Here is a 20,434-nt window from a genome sequence, read left to right as displayed (position 1 = left end):
ATGAGGACTTTAAGACACAGAACAGATGAACACAAGGGATGGGAAGCAAAATATAAAAACAGGGAGGGGGACAAAACATAATAGACTCTTAAATATGGAGAACAAACAGAGGGGTTATTGGAGGGGTTGTGGGAGAGAAGATGGGCTAAATGGGTAAGGGGCATTAAGCAATGTACTCCTGAAATCACTGTTGTACTATATGCTAACTGACTTGGATGTAAATTTGGAAGAAAAAAAAAAGCACCGACAACATGAAAATTGCAAATTAATGAATTACCTTAAGAGAAATTACACATTATTCTCTAACAAAACATGACAGAAATTTTATATTCAACACTGTGTTTATAAGGAATAGAAAATACTATGTTTATAAGGAATAGAATAAGCTGTTAGGTTATATTACCTGGTACACAGAATATGCATGTGAACGAAACTTGATTCCACATTTATATGAATGAAAAAATTTAAATTTTCACTGAAAAAGTAAGGTAAAGGGCAGCACAAACCTCTTCTGAAGAGGAAAACCTGACTACATTTTAAGTACTTTACAATAAGTCCCTAAAGTAGAATTTAAGTCTAATGGCATGGATAACATTAACATGATGACTCGTGAAGTATATCCGTCTAGTTATTCTACTAACTGCATTTGAACAAAAAGGCACCTAAGGCAACAGAAAACATCATAGATGTATAAATAAATGTGACAAATGATAGATGTATATAATAAAATATAATCTGGCTAAATTTTCTCTTGAACTCTGAACAACTGAAAAAAAATGCAGAAATTTCTAACAAAATCATTATTTCCTACTGTCTGAAACAAACTAAAAAAAAATCTGATTATTAGAGGACTATACTCCAAACAGTTTAAAATATAAGATATGTACTGGTTATTTTTCATACTCTCAGTGCCAGATCTATCTATGTGATTTCATAAGAAAACTAAATGTGTTTCTAAAAAGGGGTCACACATCTACAAGAAGGTTAAAAACTTCAGATCTACAGCCAAACTGCCTGGATTTCAATCATGGCTCTACCACCCACTAGGTGAGTGACCTTTGGCAAGTTACTTAACTTCTCGGTGCCTCAATTTCCTTTTCTGAAAATTGTGTCTAGTAATGTCACTTACTCCTGAGGCTATTAGGACTGACTAAGAAGATACAAGGAAGATCCAAGTAAAATGCTCACAACACAACATGAGCCAAATGTTGTTGTTATTATTACTATCATCAGGGATAAGGTTCAAAATGCTCTACTTCAGACACTCCCAAATCACCAAAGCAAGTTTCCAGAGGAACTCAGAGAGCACGGGGTTTGTCCCTGGGAGCAGAGGAGGGGGTTCCTTCTCCTATACCTAGGGAGAACTAACGGTTCTTATTATTATAAAGCCCAGACTCACAAAGGCAGTGGAGCTGAACTTCCCATCCAACAGGCTAATGTCAAAGAGAGCTGATGTCCCTCCAGGACTAAGAGGGTCACAGGACTGGGGCTGCTGCATGAGGCAGAGGGCTGTCCAGGACTTCGGACGGTGGTGGTACTTGGAGAGATTCCTCCAGTCTGATCATGAAGCACCACAGCCTGGAGAGCTGGGGCCAGGGGAACAATGCCCACTGGAGGGTAGTGCCTGGCAAAAGGTTTAATGGTAACCCAAGTAACACAATGATAACCATGAGAACAACAAGGCATTTAAGGGTTAGGCCCCTTCCCCATTTGCCTGGTACTTCATAAACCAAAGGCAGCTTGTTTCAGCCAATGGGAAGCAAAGGAGCTTCAATAATACCACAAGCCACATGGTGTGGAGCTAGATTTCTTTTTCTCTCTAAAATAAAGAATTGCTTTCTACACGAGTGACAAGAAGCAAAATAAAATCTATTTCACAGGTCTTTGAACTCTACAAAATGGCAAAGTGTGCGAAGGTAACGACAACATCTCAGTACCATCTGTATAGTCCCCAGGGCCAATCACAGTGCCTGACACGTGGTATATTTCAGGAACAAACTGATGTTATCATATAAACCAGTGTTTGCAGAATTTTTACACACGTGGAGACTTGTGTTTTGGTAAAGATGGAGTAGCCCCGTTTCTCCCAGGTCCTTCCTCTTAAATCTAAAACTCCCTGTATATAACACACAATCAAGCATAGGCAGACAAGGTGGCAAAGAGAAAGCTGACAGCCTCAGGACTTTGGGACTTGAGGAACATTGTGGAATTCCCTGGCTTTCCCCACGGTTTCCTAGGTATCCCCAATAGAGTGCTGCAGAATCCTCCAACCTAGAACCAACAAGAGGCGAACATAAAAATGTGCCAAGAAAAGTCTACTCTTAGAGCCCAAGGAGCAGGAAAAGGATGGGCCAACAGAAAATCTTTTGGGCAATACTCCCCCTACTCTAGGCAAACATAAATGGAAAAACTGCACTACCATCCCACTGAGGTTTCAGGGGAGCTGAGCAGGCAGGCACTCTGTACTGATACACACATGCATGTGCGCACACAAGCTCCAAAGAAGCAGGCAGCAGGGCTCCAACTCCCTAACTTCCCACCTGGTGCTGTCCCTGAGCGGGGAGCTAATCTCCCATTTCCTGCCTGACAGAAGCAGGCACAGCTTCCGTTCCCCATCTTGTCATATTGGCAAGTCTGGTCAGGGGCTGATCTTCCACCTCCCTCCAGGTGGAAGCAGCCAACAGTCCTCTGGCCCCTCTGCCACAGTGGTGTCTGCAGGACAGAGCAGAGGCAATAAGGGCAGTGGAAGCACTGGTCCACTTTCTCTGGGAAGGGGTGTCAGCAGGGCCAAGTGAGGTAAACATCCACTCCCCCCCGCCATTCTGCAAGGAGGCAGTACAACTAAGAGCAACACCTCCTCTGTGGAGGTAGGGGTGGGGGGCGCCACGCAGGAAGCTGCACCTAGCCACCTATCACGCTAACTACCACTCAACAGGGGGGCTGCCTGAACAAAAATAAAATAAAATAAAATAAAAAAGAATCTAGCGTCTCATAATATCCAAACTGCCCAGGATACAATTAAAAAAAAAAAATCACATCATACCAAGGGCCATGAAATTCACAACTTGAATGAGAAAAGAGACATCACCACAGAGATGAATCAAACTGGAATTATCTGACGACAATTTTAAAGCAACCCTACTAAGACTACTTCAACAAGCAACCCAGAAAAGCCCATGGGCACAGATTTAAAAATAGCCCCAACAAAAGCCTGCTCTCCAGGTAAAGGACCAGGCAAGAAAACTTTTAGACAATAACCATCCACTCTACTCCAGCCAAATGAAAAAGTGGCTCCATCCACACCAGTAAGGGCGGAATGGGGAGCATGTCTAAGCCCCTGCCAGGGGATTGTCAGTGGAGGCCACTTAAGAAGCCAAACTCCCATCCACACCAGCAACAAGGAGCCCCTCCCCAGTGGGTATCAATGGAGGCAGAATTAGCAAAATGAACTACCAGCCCGGTCTGTGGCCGTCACCTTACCAGAGCAGACCAGATAGAAAATTAAGTAAGATACAGAGTCTAATGACATAATAACCAAAATGTCCAGGTTTCTACAGAAAATCAGTCATCATACTAAGAACTAGGAAAGCCTCAACATGAATGAGAAAAGACTATCAAGAGATGCTAACACAGAGATGGCAGAATTATCTGACAAGGATTTCAAAATAGACATCATGCAAAGAGAAACTCTCAAAGGAAATTTTAACTTCAAAGAACTTAATGAAAATACATTAAATCAAAACATGGGTATAACTAAAGCAGTACTAACAGAGAAATTTGTAGCACTAAATGCACACATTAAAAAAGAAGAAAGGTCTCAAATCAATAATCTAAATTCTTACCTCAATACTGGCAAAAGAAATAAGCACAAAACAAGAAGGAAGGAAATATTAGGGGTAAGAGCAGAAATCAGTGAAATTTTAAACAGGAAAATAAAGAAAATTTTCTTTAAAATTTTTTAATTTAAAAGATTAAATCAATGAAGCAAAAACTGGTCCTGCTAAAAGATTAATAAAATTGATAAACTTCTAGCAAGATAAAGAAAAGACAAAAATTCTCAACATCAGGAACAAAACAGGAGAGAGATCCCTAGAACCCTACAGCCCTTACCACGAACTTTACACTCCTAAATCTGACAACTCAGAAAGAATGGGCCAATCCTGGTAAACCACAAACTATCAAACTTAACCAAGATGAAATCAACAATTCAAATTGTTGCATAATTATTAAATAATTGAATTTGTAATTTTATTTTTTTAATGCTTATTTATTTGATGAGAGAGAGGTAGTGTATGCATGTGGGGGAGGGGCAGAGAGAGAGAGAGAGAGAGAGAGAATATATCCCAAGTAGGCTCCCCACTGTCAGCGCAGAACCCGACCCAGGGCTTGATCTCATGAACCATGAGATCACGACCTGAGCCAAAATCAAGAGTCGGATGCTTAACCAACTGAACCACCCAGGTGCCCCTGAATTTGTAATTTTAAAGTACCCAATAAAAGAAATTTTCAGGCTCAGATGGGTTCACTAGAGAATTCTATCAGACACTTAAAGGACAATTAACATCAATTTTACACAATCTCTTCCAGGAATGAGAGGAAGAAGAAACACTTCCCAACTCATTTTATGAGGCTACTAATACAATGATATCAAAACCTGACAAAGACAGCACACAAAAATCCAAAAACTATAGACCGGTATCTCTTAGGAACTCATGCACAAAAACACTCAACAAAATATTAACAAATCAAATCTAGCAATGTGTAGAAAGAACTGTACACCGTGACTGGTTGGATTTATTCTACATATGCAAGGCTGATTCAACATCTGAAAACCATGTCAACAGGGTAGGAGCACCTGGATGGCTCAGTCAGTCGAGCGTCTGACTCTGGATTTCAGGTCAGGTCATGATCCCAGTGTCATGGGATTGAGCCCCAAGTTGGGGTCTGTGCTGAGCATGGTGCCTGCTTAAGATTCTCTCTCCCTCTCTTTCTCTCTCAAAAATAGGAAGAAAGAAAGAAAGAAAGAAAGAAAGAAAGAAAGAAAGAAAGAAAGAAAGAAAGAAAGAAAGAAAGAAGAATGTAAGGTATCTCAATACTTCAAAAAAAAAAAAAGAAAACCATGTCAACAGAGTAAAGAAGAAAAATCACATGATCTTATGAACTGATACAATAAAAGAACTTGACAAAACCAAACACCCACTTATGACTAAAAGAAAAAACCTCTGGCAAACAAGGAATAGAAGGTAAGTTCCTCAACTTTATAAATACCATCCATAATACCCTATAGCTAACATCATATTTAACGATGAAAGACTGAATGCTTTGCCCTTAAGATCGGAAACATGAAAAGAATGTCTCCTCTCATCACTGCCACTGAACACAGTGTTCAAAGTTCTAATCAGAGTAACAAGCCAAGAAAAAGAAATAAAAAGCATACTGATTGTAAAAGGAATAAAACTGACATTATTTGTAAATGACATGACCACCTACATTAAAAAATTCCAAGAATCCACCAAAATCTCCTAGAACTAAGTTTAGCAAGATTGTAGACTATAAGGTTAACGAACAAAAATCAATCACATTTCTATATGCAAGTGACAAAAATGGGAGACAGAAATTAAAAGCAAAATATCATTTACAATTACTCCAAGGAAATGAAATAGATATAAACAATGAAATATGTACAGGATCTGTATCCTGAAAATTACCAAATCTTGATGAAAAAAACCTGAAGAAACCCTAGGTAAATTGAGAAACATACTGTACTCAGGTATTAGAAAACTCAACAAGATGCCAATTTTCCTCAAATTGATAATAAAGGTTTGATGCAATTACAACAAAAAAATCCCAGCAAGTGTTGTGTAGATATAGGCAAATTTATTCTAAAATGAAAATGGAAAGGCACCTGACCTGGAATAGCTAAAGAAATTTTGAAAAAGCAGAATAAAAATGAAAGGAATCATCACACCTGATGTTTAGGGTTACTACGGAGTTACAGAATGGTAATCAAGACAGTGTGATACTGGCTGAAGGATAAACACACACATCAATAGGGCCATGCAAATACACCTGATTTTTGCCTACAAAAGTAATTCAGTGGAGGAAGGAGAGACTTTTCCATAAATAGTGGTGCTATAGCAATTGGACATCCACAGCACCCTTTCCCCCCCAAAAAACAGAGAGAGAGAGAAAGAAAATGCCTCAACCTAAAATCTCACAACTTAGACAAAAATTAACTCAAAATGGATCATGAACTTTAATTCAAGATCATGGACTTATATTTACTTATATGTAAATCTATAAAACTTTTAGAAACAAAGAAGAAAATCTTTACGATATAGGACTAGACAAAAAGTTCTTAGACTTACCACCAAAAACACAATCCATAAAAAGAAAAATAAATGACCTTATCAAAATTAAAATAATTAGCTCTGTGAAAGACCTTATTAAGTGATGAAAAGACAAGCTACAAGCAGGGAGAAAATATTTTCAAACATATCCAACAAAGGATTTTAATACAGAATAAATATATGTATATATCTCTCTCACTGAAGAGGATACACAGATCCCAAATAAGCACATGAAAAGCTACTCAACATTATTAGCCATTAGAGAAATGTAAATTTAAACTACAATGAGATCACCTACATATCTATTAGAATGGATAAAACAAAAACCAGTGATAATACCAAATGCTAGGGAGCATGTAGAGAAATGAAATCACTGACACACTGCTGATGGGAATGTAAACCACTCTGGGAAAAGAATATGCCAGTTTCTTACAAAACTATATATTCATTTACAACTCAGCAGTTACACTCTTGGGCATTCATCCTGGGGAAATGAAAACTTTTGTTTACAAAAAAGCCTGTACACCAATGTTCATGCAGCTTTATTTGTAGTAGCCAAAACCTGGAAACAATCTTCAACAGGTCCTTTGACAGGTGAATAAACAGTGGTACCTCCATTCTATGGACTACTACTCAGCAATAAAAAAGGACAAACTAGTGATTCACACAAAAACTTGATGGGTCTCAAGGGAGTTATGCTGAGTGAAAAAAGCCAATCTCAAAAGGTTATACAGTGTATCATTCCATTTAAACAGTATTCTTGAAATGACAAAATTATAGAGATGAACAGACTAGTGGTTGTGAGGAGTTAGGGAGAGGGGAATGGAGGGGTGCAGCTGTGGCTATAAACAGCACAAGGGATCCTTATGATAAAACTGTTCTATATCTTCACTGTGGTGGTCACATGAATCTACACAAGTGATAAAAACTATACATATGCATGTGCATGCACACACACAAATATGAGTGCACGCAAAATTGGTGAAATCTGAATAAGGTCAATGGATTATATCAATGTCAGTTTTCTGGTTGTGATATTTACTATAATTATGCAAGATGAGAAATTAGTTGAAGAATATATGGAATCTATTATTTCTTATCGTTGCATGTGATCTGTAATTATCTCAAGATCAAAATGTTAACAAAGAGGGGGCACCTGGGTTGCCTAGTAGGTTAAGCGTCAGACTCTTGATTTCAGCTCAGGTCATGATCTCACCGTTTGTGAGTTTAAGCCCCATGTCAAGGCTCTGTGCTGACAGTGTGGAGCCTGCCTGGGATTCCCTCTCTCTCTCTCTCTCTCTCTCTCTCTCTCTCTCTCTCTCTCTCTCTCTCTGCCCTTCCCCCACTCACACTCATTCTCTCTCTCTCTCTCTCTCTCTCTCTCAAAATAAACAAACTTAAAAATTGAGGGTGGGGGGGCACCTGGGTGGCTCAGTCGGTTAAGCACCCGACTTCGGCTCAGGTCATGATCTCACGGTTCGTGAGTTGGAGTCCCACATCAGGCTCTGTGCTGACAGCTTGGAGCCTGGAGCCTGCTTCCTGCCTCGAATTCTGTCTCCCTCTCTCTCTACCCCTCCCCTGCTCATGCTCTTTCTCTCTCTCTCAAAAATAAACATTAGGAAAAAAATTTTTTTAACAAAATCAAGCAAGCAATTATGTGAAAATCAGTGTGAAACAGGAAGTGAGCATGGCAATGTCCAATCCAAGGTTTCAGAGGTTTTCCAGTGCCCCACAGAAACACACATCCCATTAGTAAATAACTGTGCTTATTCCTCACGAAATAATTTGTGAGAAGGAAATCTCAACAATTCTTCAATGAACCAAGAGACTGGGTTTTACAAATGAGACCATTTACACTGTCACAGCAAGAGGCTATTGATTGGCAGGTTTACCATTTCAGTTGTCCCTATCTTCCTCCTTCAGAGCCCTGTGGGATGGGAAGAAGCTTCTGATAAAGAGTAGACCAGTTAATGGGGCGCCTGGGTAGCTCAGTAGGTTAAGCGTCCGACTTCGGCTCAGGTCATGATGTCACGGTTCATGGGTTCGAGCCTCACGTCGGGCTCGGAGCCTGGAGCCTGCTTCAGATTCTGTGTCTCCTTCTCTCTCTCTCTCTGTGCCCCACCCCCACTCTCACTCATTCACTCTCTCTCTCTCTGTCTCAAAAATAGACATTAAAAAAAAAGAGGAGATGAGTTAAAAGAAAAAAAAGAAGCTACATTTTTTTGCACATCCAAGTAGTGGGTATATCTCTGATCGTACTACATATAACTAAAGATGCTGATACTAAAACCTTCTGTAATGGAATCACTGTAATTCCATTTGTAAAACTCTGCAGTAGATTTTGCTTAGATTAAGATATACTGAATGAAGAGTTCAAAAGACTAGGAAAGATGACTGCAGCCAGAAACTCTCAGAGGCAGACATGCAGGTTGTTCTCTTAAACTTTATTAAAGAACATTCTCTAGACTATATGATGGACTAGGTCTACATTTGCACTAATAAAGCTGAACATGACAGTAGTCTAATGTGAAATATTAAACTATTTAGTGTACAAAACTGTTGATGTAGCTGTCGCACAAGAACAAAGTATGAAGCTCGGCATTTTCACCAACCATCTGTCAGTTTTAGAAAAGGTATTTGAAGAAACAGATTTCTTTAGTGTACGTTTCCAACACATTAGTTACATGGGTAATATTCAAACCTCTTTCAACCTTTCTTGCACTCCAAATCTCAGTACAAACATCAAAAATGCCAGCCACCCCAAAAGACTGCCCGCCAAACTCATAACAGAATACAAGTTCTACAATAATGCTTGTTATGTAAGGTTTATTAAGTAGAACAAAGCCAAGAACTATCAGTTACTGCAAAATTCATGTAAGAACATTTAATAGTTCAGCTCTATTCGTTCCTTTTAAGTTTCTCACATTAATGACTGCTGTTCACAGAACTAAAAGTGTATCATTCAAGTATCAATGATTACATTTCAGAAAAAGGACATTATTCCCGACATCTTTCTACAAAAGAAACAAATCGTAATGAACAGAACCAGTGTACCTAATAGAATAAAGTGGCTGAAGGGGGGCATCTGAGTGGGGGAGGGAGGAGTGCTTCACTTTCACAGTAGGAATTATGTAATGTAAACATCATATGGCCCATACCACAAAATCTGTGACAAAGGCTCAAATTTGAACACTGCATTATTTTAATAATCCATGTTCATGAGTTTATACTGTGTCTGTTTGTACCAACACATCACAAATATCTATCACTCCTTCATATACACTGAACCATTCTTGGGGAATATGGGAGAGAAAGTCTTTACTGATGTACCACCTGATGGAGACTTTATTTAAAATGTAAATTCTTCGAGTCAACCATTTTAAATACCAAGATGTTCCTCTGATTAATTAATCCCTCCCTGTCTCTCCCCTCCTATCCCAGATACTCCAAAAGAACCCTTTATGTCCACTAAGCCTTGTGACTGACAGTGTTCAGTACTACTTCCACTGGAACAAAAGTACACTCTCCATTGTACCTTCCTTTTACTTTAACAATTGAGCAAAATCATAATGCTTTCAAGCATGTGTCTAGATCTCTAGGTCATCAAGGCTGCTGCTGGCATGACTGCTGGCTTTGCAGAATGGCTGCTGTCTACAATGGCTACTGCCCAGTAGCTAGGGTTTTTGGGTTTTTTTCCCTCAGAATCTGCTTATCATCAGGGAAATTAAAAGGCTGTGTGAGTGAGTGGAGAGGCGGTGCTTCTTGCCTGCCCCATTAAACCTTGCTATGCACTCTATTTAGCACGGTTTTGCTCATTTCCTTGTTTGCTGTAACTGAGGCAGGAAGAACTGTTTGCGTTTCCGGGAACAAGCTTGTTCCTGGGAACGGACATGTCAGAGAGAGCAACAAATGATGAACTGTTTTTGGAGGGACGCAGCAGACCAGATATAACATAGTAAGACTCACTCTCTGAATCCTTCACGCGGTGCTTAATGCTCTTGACGAAGACAGAGAATAGCTCGATGATGTTCAAAGCAAGAGACACCAAGGACACCACTAGCATGAAGAGAATGAAGATATTTTTCTCTGTGGGGCGAGAAAGGAAGCAGTCCACTTGATGCGGACAGGGGTCTCGTTTGCAAGTGTAAACCGCGTTTAGACTGAATCCATAGATGTACCACTGGATCAGCAGGAAGGCCACCTCGAGAAGAGACTTGAAGAAGATGCTGACGGTATAGATTCGCAGCAAGTCCCTTCTCATTTTCACCTTATAGTGTTCTTCAGCGCTGAACTTGAACTTCTTGATTTCGATTCTGATTTCCTCCACATTGACATCATTGGTTTGAGCAACTGTGAGTTCCTCCCCTTTCTTTTTCAAATTATGTTCCTTGCGCAGCAAGTAGAATACATGCACTAGGTACAAAAGTGAGGGGACAGACACAAATATGATCTGCAGCACCCAGAAGCGCACATGAGAGATCGGAAAGGACTTATCGTAGCAGACGTTTTCACAACCAGGCTGCCGAGTATTACAACGAAAGGCAAACTGCTCATCATCCCAGGCTGACTCAACTGCTGTCCCCAGGAGCAGGATTCGGAATACGAAAAGGATGGAGAGCCATACCTTCCCTCCAGGGTTGGAGTAGGTTTGAACCTTGCCGAGGAGCTGGCCTAAGGAACCCCAGTCACTCATGCTGCCTGTCCGCTGTTCTTTCGCTTAAAAGAAGTGAAGCAGGCACACCAAGTGACTGTGCTCCTTAGAGGATGAAGTAAAATGAAAAAGTAAGTTCAAGCACTCAAAACCCTGTAAAGTTTATAAAAGTTGGCTACACCCTTTAGTACCTTCCTCACTCTTCCTCCTAATGAAAGACAACTGCTGATACCCAATAAAAGCTTATGTGGGTTCATTTTCATACATGGTGAGTAAATACTTTTAAATAAAGACGTACATATATCAATAATAGGAAGAGTTACAAAAATGAGGGAACAAAATAAACGTATCTAAAGGTTTCTTCAATTCCAGAGTAAAGCCATCTCCAAAGATAAATACTGAAACAGAGAAACTGAATTAAAATTTCACAAGCAGGGATGCCTGGGTGGCTCAGTCAGTTGAGCATTCAATTCTTATTTTTGACTCAGGTCATGATCTCACAGTTCATGAGTTTGAGCCCCATGCTGGGCTCTGCACTGACAGTGTGGAACCTGCTTGGGATTCTCTCATTCTCTCCCCCCGCCCCCCGCCCACCTCCACCACTCGTGCTCTCTCTCTCTCTCCCCCAAAATAAGTAAAAATTAAAAAATTTTCACATGCATATATTGACCACTTCATCTTCAAACTTATTACAGCCATCATTTCCTAAATACATAATGATAGGGGCACCTGGCTGGCTTAGTCGGTAGAGCATGTGACTCTTGATCTCACGGTGCTGAGTTCAAGCCCCATGGTGGCATGGAGCCTATTTAGAAAAAAAAATTTTTTTTTGAAAAGGGAACAACCAAGTAAATAATGCTATTCATTCGAGCATTATTTATTCAGTGCCTACTAGGTACCAGGTACAGTACTGGACACTGGTCCCTATGAATGAGTAAAACAGAATTCCTGTACTTGTGCAACTTGCAATTAACTAGGGGAAACAGAACGTTAAAAGTACAATATTTTATTAAATCTAAGACACAAGTGATTGTAAGATACACTATTACATTACTTACCATTCAGAAAGCATTAAGGGCATCTAGTGTTAAGATGAGCCTCAATTTCAGAAATGTGAGCAGAAATGTACATCTTAGAATCGATGAAAAAGGCTAAGTAAGTGAATGTACAATTGCAATTTTACATAAGTACTAAGAAGTAAACAAATAGGCACTGACAGAAATTAACTCAAGGAAACCCAGATCAGCCTGAGCACGATTAAACTGTGATGCTGGGGCAAGACTGAAGCTGAGGGAGAAATTACTAATGGCAGTTCAGGATCTCTAGGGGACAGTGGGAAGATTGGGGGAGAACATAGGACACAATTGAACAGTACAGGGATGATGGTTCTGTGCTAAAATGGGCAGCCAGTGAGTTTTAGTGGTGACAAAAGTAGAAGAGGATGTCAAGAATCATGGGGGTGATCCTGAGAGTCTCTCACCCTGGAGAGGGAAACAATCCTGCCACTGTGGTCCTGAATGCTGTGATGAATGAAGGGACATTTTTGCAAGAGTGGCTGCCAACCCAGTTAGCATAGAGTAGCAAGATCAAAAAGAGAGAGAGGGAGGGAGGGAGAGAGGAAGAGAAGAGGAGAGGGAGAGGAGAGGGAGAGGGAGAGGGAGAGGGAGAGGGAGAGGGAGAGGGAGAGGGAGAGGGAGAGGGAGAGGGAGAGGGAGAGGGAGAGGGAGAGGAGAGGAACTTATCTGGAAACTGGAAGTCAGGACCCCACCAACAAAGGCCTCAATTTAAAAACTTATTTACTAAATATAAATCATTATCTCAGTTGAACTGTTAGCACATAGAAGCTTTTTTGGTAAGACTAAAATACTGACATACTATGTTCATGCATGTGGATTTCTTCTAGGAGATCGTTTTATCAACAGGTGTTTGGGGGGTTTGTGGGGGGTTTTGGTTTTATTAAGTTTCAGGAGGAGCAACATGGATACTGACCACTAATCTATTGAGGCTGGATGTGACTTGGCATGGGGCACAACACATAAGTGTGCCACTACTGAAGGCCTGCTCTTCTCTCTCCATTTTCTCCCAACAGCCTATTTCTTTATAAGAAATGTCTCTAAGCAAAAGCCTAAAGAAAGACTTCTGCCTCCAATTCAAATCATGCTAGACAAATGGATCTTCTTTTGTTGTTGTTTTTTTTTAAGATTTTATTTTTATTTTATTTTTAAGTAATCTCTATACCGAATGCAGGGCTTGAACACATAACCCTGAGATCAAGAGTCACATGTTCCAACAACTGAGCCAGCCAGGAACCCTGGATCTTATTTTAAAACAAATCACAGCTAATTGATTATTACATGGCAAAAAATAATTATTTTCAATCAAATTCTTTCAATACAGCATGAACTCATCATTTCTAAAAAAATTTATTTAGTATATTAAGATAAAATCCATAATATGTAATATTTTAATTCTCCCTCCTGAAAAACTTTAATTCCCAAAGACAGATATTCATTTTAAGCAATTAAGAAAATTAAGAGAAAAATATTTCTTAAATATGACATGAGTTTGCCAGCTAATAAGCAATCTTAAATACCATTCAGCTAATTTGTTTCTTGGTTTAACAGCTATTCTTCACAGTAGATTCGGTGAGAAAAATAAAAATTAAGAATGAAACCTAAAAAAAGGGCAAGGTTAATGCAATTTACAATGTCTCAATCGCCCAAGGTTCTGCAAGGATAAGAACTGAAGGCTCCCAAAATGCATTTTTTTTTTTTTTTTAGCAAGCAATCAAATTATACGGCTCTTAAGTATACACCATACTTTCTCAGTTGCTTAAATAACACATTTTAGCCAAACTGCCCTCTATCACACAGATTCTAAAAGTGATTCTATTAGGCTAAAGTCACCAAGATCTACAGTTTATAATTAATACATTCTTCAAGGTTAATTGAAAATAAATCACTGGCAGCATAAGAGTTAGGCATTTATTGCCATTAGTTTTTCAAATTTAAACACTGGCTTCGTCTCCAGAGATTTCAAAGTGCCTCAGAAAATTGAGTTACTTTTTCAAAAACAAGTGGGGTAAAAACACTAAGTGAAGGTTAAACACAATAATCCCTGAAACTACTTTAGCATGGATTCTAAAAGATACCTGATTAAAAAAAAAACAAAAGCCAGTGCGGGGCGCGGGGGAATCAATAATTCCAGTTAATTTTGAGTAAAGTTATTAGCAATTTTCTAGAACTACAATAAGTTCTTAAGTTTTTCAAATATTTTGTTCTAAAAAAGTTCTTGCTATAAGCACTTTGAAAATATACATATCTGAAATTCAAAGGGATGAAAATAACTAAGAATGAGTCATCTCAGCTAAGCAAATGGTTCACAGAAAAGTTAAAAGCCTCTTGCTGAACAATTATTTTTAAACTGGACAAGGTATTTCCAATTTTAAAACATAAACGTAAGACTTCAGGTTTCAGTTCCTACAAATAAACTGCTTGAATATTGTCACTCCTGTCCTTATAACAAGAGGAAAAAAAACTGAAAATCAACTTTCCTTAGGCTTATCAGAGAATTAAGGACATAAAGCAAACTGAACTCCTGAAATCTGGAGAGAAAGGCAAATACAGAGAATCACACCCAAGAACAGCTTACCTGGAGCAGAAGGTGCTAGAGAAAACTGGGGAGAAAAACGGTAATTTCAACAAAGGCTTGCAAGAACTCCAACGGACCCAATCCAACAAGAGCCCTCCACAATCTTTTGGCTTTACCCTCCAGGACTTCACGAGGTTCTGAACATGAAGATCCAAGAATGATCTCCTCCCCTTTTTGGTAAGGGGAGGAGAAAAGTAACAATGCCCAGGATAAAGATCCAATAAAAACCTTCTCCCTTTTGAGGAAGGGGAAGGAGAACAGAACCCTTTTGAAAAACATCCAGGGGAAAGTAACGGTTTTGAAATAAGCCTGCACTGTTCTCCATGACAAAAGCCAACACTCCAAGGGAAAATTTACCAGAGCATTATATGCTGTCCTGGGAGAGGGGAAATTAGCCAGCTATAGCCCCTCTACCCTTCTTGTTTCACCTGAAAAGAAGGGGAGGAAAAGGCCAAAAAATATTTGTGAGAGTTGCAGCCCAGGACTCCAGCCCACCAAAAGACTAAGATTTGGTCCTAAGATTATAGAACACTTCCTCGTCCTCATACTCTACCACCATGTCACCAGGGTTCTGGTACAGTAACAGTGGATTTCAACTGAACAAGTTGCAAGAAACAGACTATTTAAAAAGGAATTCTTAGGGAAATACAAAGACAATGGGGGAGAAAAATAAAACAAAAAATAAAGACACTAGAGGAAACTGAAGCCTCTGGCACCTACCCCTACAACAAACATTTAATGGCCCAGACCCTAGTCAAATTAACATAAAACATTACACTAAAAGCCTATTTACCTCAGTTCCCATTACCCAACATATCCTGGCTTTTAAAAAACAGTAAAAAGCATGCTAAAAGGCAAGATAAAAGGCAATCTGACAAGACAAAGCAGGCATCAGAATTAGACTCAGGTATGGCACAGATTTGGGGGTTATCAGTAATAATTTCAGATACAGAATATAAAATAACTATGATTACTATGTTAAGAACTCTAATGGAAAAAGTAGACAACATGTAAGTACAGATGGGTAATGTAAGCACAACTCAAAGAAAGAATGAAAAGAAAATGCTACAAATAAAAATCACTACAACAAAAATGAATAATGCTTTTAATGATCAGTAGATTGGACATGGCCAAGCAAGGAATCAGTGAATTTAAAGGCATTTCAATAGAAACTTCCCAAACTAAATGCAAAGGGAAAAAAGAATTTTAAAAAGCAGAACAGAATATCTAAGAACTACAGAACAATTATAAAAGGTATAACCAGAATACCATAAGGAAGAGAATGAGACAGAGAAGAAATATTTGAAGAAATAATGTCCAAAAATCTTCCAAAACTAATGACACCAAACCATTGCACATCAAAAAGCTCAGAGCAGACCTAGCAAGATAAATACCAAAAAATCTACACCTAAACTACATCATATTCAAACTACAGAAAAATAAACATAAAGAGAAAATCATGAAAAAAGCTAGAGGGAAAAAATATCTTACCTACAGATAACAAGGATAAGAAGTACATCCAACTGTTTTCAGAAGCCATAAAGTAGAATATTTAAAGTGTTGGGATAAAAAAAAATTATTCATTGAAATTACCTCTCAAAAGGAGAAATACTTTTTCAGATAAACCAAAACTGAGTGAAGTTTTTTAACAGTGGATCAGTCTTGGGGCACCTGGGTGGCTCAGTCAGTTAAGCGTCCAACTTTGGCTCAGGTCATGGTTTCACGGTTCATGAATTCGAGACCCACGTTGGGCTCTGTGCTGACAGCTCAGACCCTGGAGCCTACTTGGGAATCTGTGACTCTCTCTCTCTCTCTCTCTCTCTCTCTCTCTCTGCAACCCCTCCCCTGCTCATGCTCTCTATCTCTCAAAAAAAATAAATAAACATTTAAAAAAATTAAAAAAAAACAACAACAGCGGATCAGCCTAGTAAAAACTTTTAAAAAATTCTTTAGAGAAGGAAAATTATACAGGTCAGCAAGTCAGATCTAAACGAGGTAAGAGCACTGGAGAAGGAATAAATGAAGGCAAAATAAAATGTGTTTTTCCTATTCTTAATTAATAGATAACCATTCAAGGGCACCTGGGTGGCTCAGTCAGTTGAGCATCCGACTTCAGCTCAGTCATGATCTCATTGGTTCGTGAGTTCAAACCCCGCATCGGCATCTGTGCTGACAGGTCAGGGCCTGGAGCCTACTTCAGGTTGTGTGTCTCCTTCTCTCTGCCCCTCCCCACTTGTGTTCTGTCTCTCTCAAAAATAAATAAACATGAAAAAAAAAACAGATACCCATTCAAAGAACAGTAACAGTGTATTCACTGATTATAGCATAGGGATAAGTAAAATGAACGAATGACAGCAATGTTACTAGGGGATGGGAGGGAGGAATTCAGAAAATTCTAGTTTAAGGTACACATACTGCCTGAGAAGCAGAATACAGTTATCTGATAGCAGACTTAGAGACCAATGTTGTATGAGGCAAGCTCCAGGGCAATGACTAAAAACCTTTTTTTTTTTTTTTTTAATGTTTGTTTATTTTTGAGAGAAAGAGAGTAGGAGAGTGTGAGCGTGGTAGGGGCAGAGAGAGAGGGAGACAGAGGATCCAAAGCAGGCTCTGTGCTGACGCAAAGAGCCCAATAAGGGGCTCAAACTCACAAACCGTGAGATCATGACCTGAGCCACCCAGGCGCCCCTGACAAACTCTTTTTTAAAGAAGTATAATGGACATGCTAAGACAAGAGAGAAAACAGAATCACATAAAACAGTCCATTAAAACCAGAAGGAAGAAAAGGAAAGAAATGTTTTTGTTAAAAAAAAAAAAAAAGGGCAGGGGGGGTTGCCTGGCAAGCTCATAACCCCTTGATCTTGTTGGGTGTAGAGATTACTAAAAAAAACTTTTTTTAAATAAAAAAAGAAGAAGTGTAACAAACAGAAAAGTTACAAAAATGGTTCATACTGATCCAAATATATTAATAATCACCTTAAATGTGAATGGCCTAAATACGTCAATTAAAAGAGATTGTGAGAATGGATTTTTAAAAGCCACTTTAAATAAAGACACAGATAGGTTAAAAGCAAAGGGATACAAAAAGGTATATCACGTTAACACTGAAGAAAGCTGGAATAGCTATATCAATTTTATACAAATCAGATTTCAGAACAAAGAAAATCATCAGGAATAAAGACGGACATTATAAAATGATACATTCTCCAAGAAGACATAATAATCCTTGTTTGATGCACCAAACAAGAGGACATCAAAATTCATGAGGCAAATATTGACAGAACTGCAAGGAGAAACAGACAAATCCACCATTATAGTTGGAGACTTTAACACCCGCTCCCCAACTTCCAGTAACTGACAGATCCTGCAGATAAAAATTGAGTAAGGATATAGGTGAACTGAACAGCACCATTAACTAACTAGACCTACCAGACATTTACGTAATACTTCTTCCAACAGAAGCACAACACATATTCTTCTCAAGCTTATATCAAGCATTCATCAAAGTGGACCAAATTCTGGGCCATAAAACACAACAAATTTTAAAGCATAAAAATCATACAAAGTATACTCTCACAACACAATGGAATTAAACTAGAAATCAATAACATAAAGCTGGGAAATCTCAAAATATTTAGAGATTAAACAAGACACTTCTAAATAACACACAAGTCAGTGGCTCCTGGCTATCTCAGTTAGTGGAGTAAGTGACTCTTGATCTCAGGGTCATGAGTACAAACCCCACATTCAGTGTAGAACTTACTTAAATTTAAAAAAATAAATAAATAAAATAAAATAACACACAGGTCAAAAAGAAATCTTGAATTTAAAAATATTTGGAACTAAATGAAAATGAAAGTATAAAACAAAATTGTGTGATGCAGCAAAAGCAGTGTATAGAAAAAAGTTTGTAGCATGGAATGCATATATTAGAAAAGAAAGCAGACCTAAAATCAGTAACTAAAAAAAATAAATAAAATCAGTAACTAATCTTCTATCTTAGGAAATAATACAAAGAGGGATAACTTAAGCCTAAAGCAAGAAGAATAATAAAAATAACAGAAGTAATCAATGAAATTGAAAACAGAAACTCAACAGTGAAAATCAATGAAAACAAAAGCTGGCTCTTTTAAAAGAACAGTAAAATTCATAAACCTCTAGCGAGGCTAACCAAGAAAAAGAGAAAAAACACAAATTATTAATATCAGATATGAAAGAAGAGTCATCACTACAAATCACATGGACATTAAAGGAATAATAAAGGAATATTGTGGAGGAATATTATGAACAAATCTATGCTATAAATTTGCTAACTTAGGTAAATGGACCAACTCCTTGAAATATACAAACTATCAACATTTATCCAAGGAATAATAGATAGTCTGAATAGGCCTGTATGTATGGAAGAAATTCAACCAATATAACCTTCTAAAACAAAAGTCCCATATCCAGATAGTTTCACTGGTGACTTCTACTAAACACTTAAGGAGAGATTATACTAACTCTCTACAATCTCTTCCAGAAAAATCTCTCTCTTCCAGAAGTAGAGGAACACTTCTTAACTCACTCCATGAAGCCAGTATTACCTTAATACCAAAACCAAATAAAAACATTAAAATAAAGGTAAGCTACAGGTGAATCTCTCTCATGAACACCGATGTAGAAATCCTCAAAAAATATTGGCAAAGCATAAACAGCAATGTATAAAAAGAATGATACACCATGACAATGTGGGATTTGTCCCAGGTGTGCAAAGTTGGTTCACCATTCTAAAATCAATTCATGTAATCTACCATCATCAGTGAGCTAAAATAGAAATGTCACATCATCATATCAATTGATGCAGAAAAGCAATGACAAAACCCAAACCCATTTGGATATAAACTCTTAGTAATCTAGGAATAGAAGTTCCTCAACTTAATAAAGAACATCTACAAAAATCCTACAGTTAATATCATGCTTAATGGTAAGAAACCACATGCCTTCCCACTAAGCTCAGGAATAAGGTAAGGATGACCCCTCTTACCACTTTTTTCTTTTTTTAATGTTTTTTTTTTTTTATTCATTTCTGAGACAGAGAGAGACAGAGCATGAGCGGGGGAGGGGCATAGAGAGAGGGAGACACAGAATCAGAAGCAGGCTCCAGGCTCTGAGCTGTCAGCACAAAGCCCGACGCGGAGCTCGAACTCACAGACCGCGAGATCATGACCTGAGCCGAAGTCGGTCGCTCAACCAACCAAGCCACCCAGGCGCTCCCCCTCTTACCACTTTTATTCAACATTTTATTGGAAGTCATAACTAATACAATAAGAAAAAGAAATGAAAGGTATACAGATTGGGAAAGAAAAAATAAACTGTTTTGTTCACAGATGATTGGCTTGCCCATGAAGAAAATCTCAAAAAACCTACAATGAAAAACTCCTGGAACTAATAAACAGTTCTAGCTAAGTCACAAGTTACAAGGGTAATATACAAAAATCAACTGCTTTCCCACATACCAGGAATGAATAATTAGAAATAAAAATTAAAAACAATACCATTTACATTATCACACACACAAAAGTACTGAGGTATAAATCTAACACAACATTTGCAAGATCTGTTATGCAAAACCCTACATAACTATGTTGAAAGAAATCAAAAGATTTAAATAAATGGAGAGATATTCTGCACTCATGCATTAGAACACTCAGTATTAGGATGCCAATTCTTCTCAACTTGATCTATAGACTCAGTGTGATCCCAATTCCAGTAAGCTATTTATTTTCTGGATGCCAACAAA

General features: G+C 38.4%; 2 protein-coding genes across 7 annotated transcripts in view; both read right to left on the bottom strand.

Moving 5' to 3' along the window:
- CDKL5 (cyclin dependent kinase like 5) overlaps positions 1-20,434 on the bottom strand; it is a 213,489-nt gene that overhangs the window by 111,720 nt on the left and 81,335 nt on the right. The gene's annotated exons all lie outside the window — the stretch shown is intronic.
- Positions 8,774-15,268, bottom strand: LOC102899587 (gap junction alpha-1 protein-like). Its single transcript, XM_019823620.3, has 2 exons — positions 14,653-15,268; positions 8,774-11,106 (listed from the first exon to the last, which is right to left on the bottom strand). Exon 2 carries the CDS (start codon positions 11,041-11,043, stop codon positions 10,144-10,146), a length of 900 nt encoding a protein of 299 aa, XP_019679179.1. The 5' UTR covers positions 11,044-11,106; positions 14,653-15,268; the 3' UTR covers positions 8,774-10,143.

Source organism: Felis catus, chromosome X, assembly GCF_018350175.1.
Source record: "Felis catus isolate Fca126 chromosome X, F.catus_Fca126_mat1.0, whole genome shotgun sequence".
Lineage (NCBI taxonomy): Eukaryota > Metazoa > Chordata > Mammalia > Carnivora > Felidae > Felis > Felis catus.
This window is presented reverse-complemented; position numbering and strand designations above follow the sequence as displayed.

Coding starts and splice junctions, on each gene's coding strand:
- LOC102899587 (XM_019823620.3), bottom strand. CDS start 11,043: ATGAGTGACTGGGGTTCCTTAGGCCAGCTCCTCGGCAAGGTTCAAACC.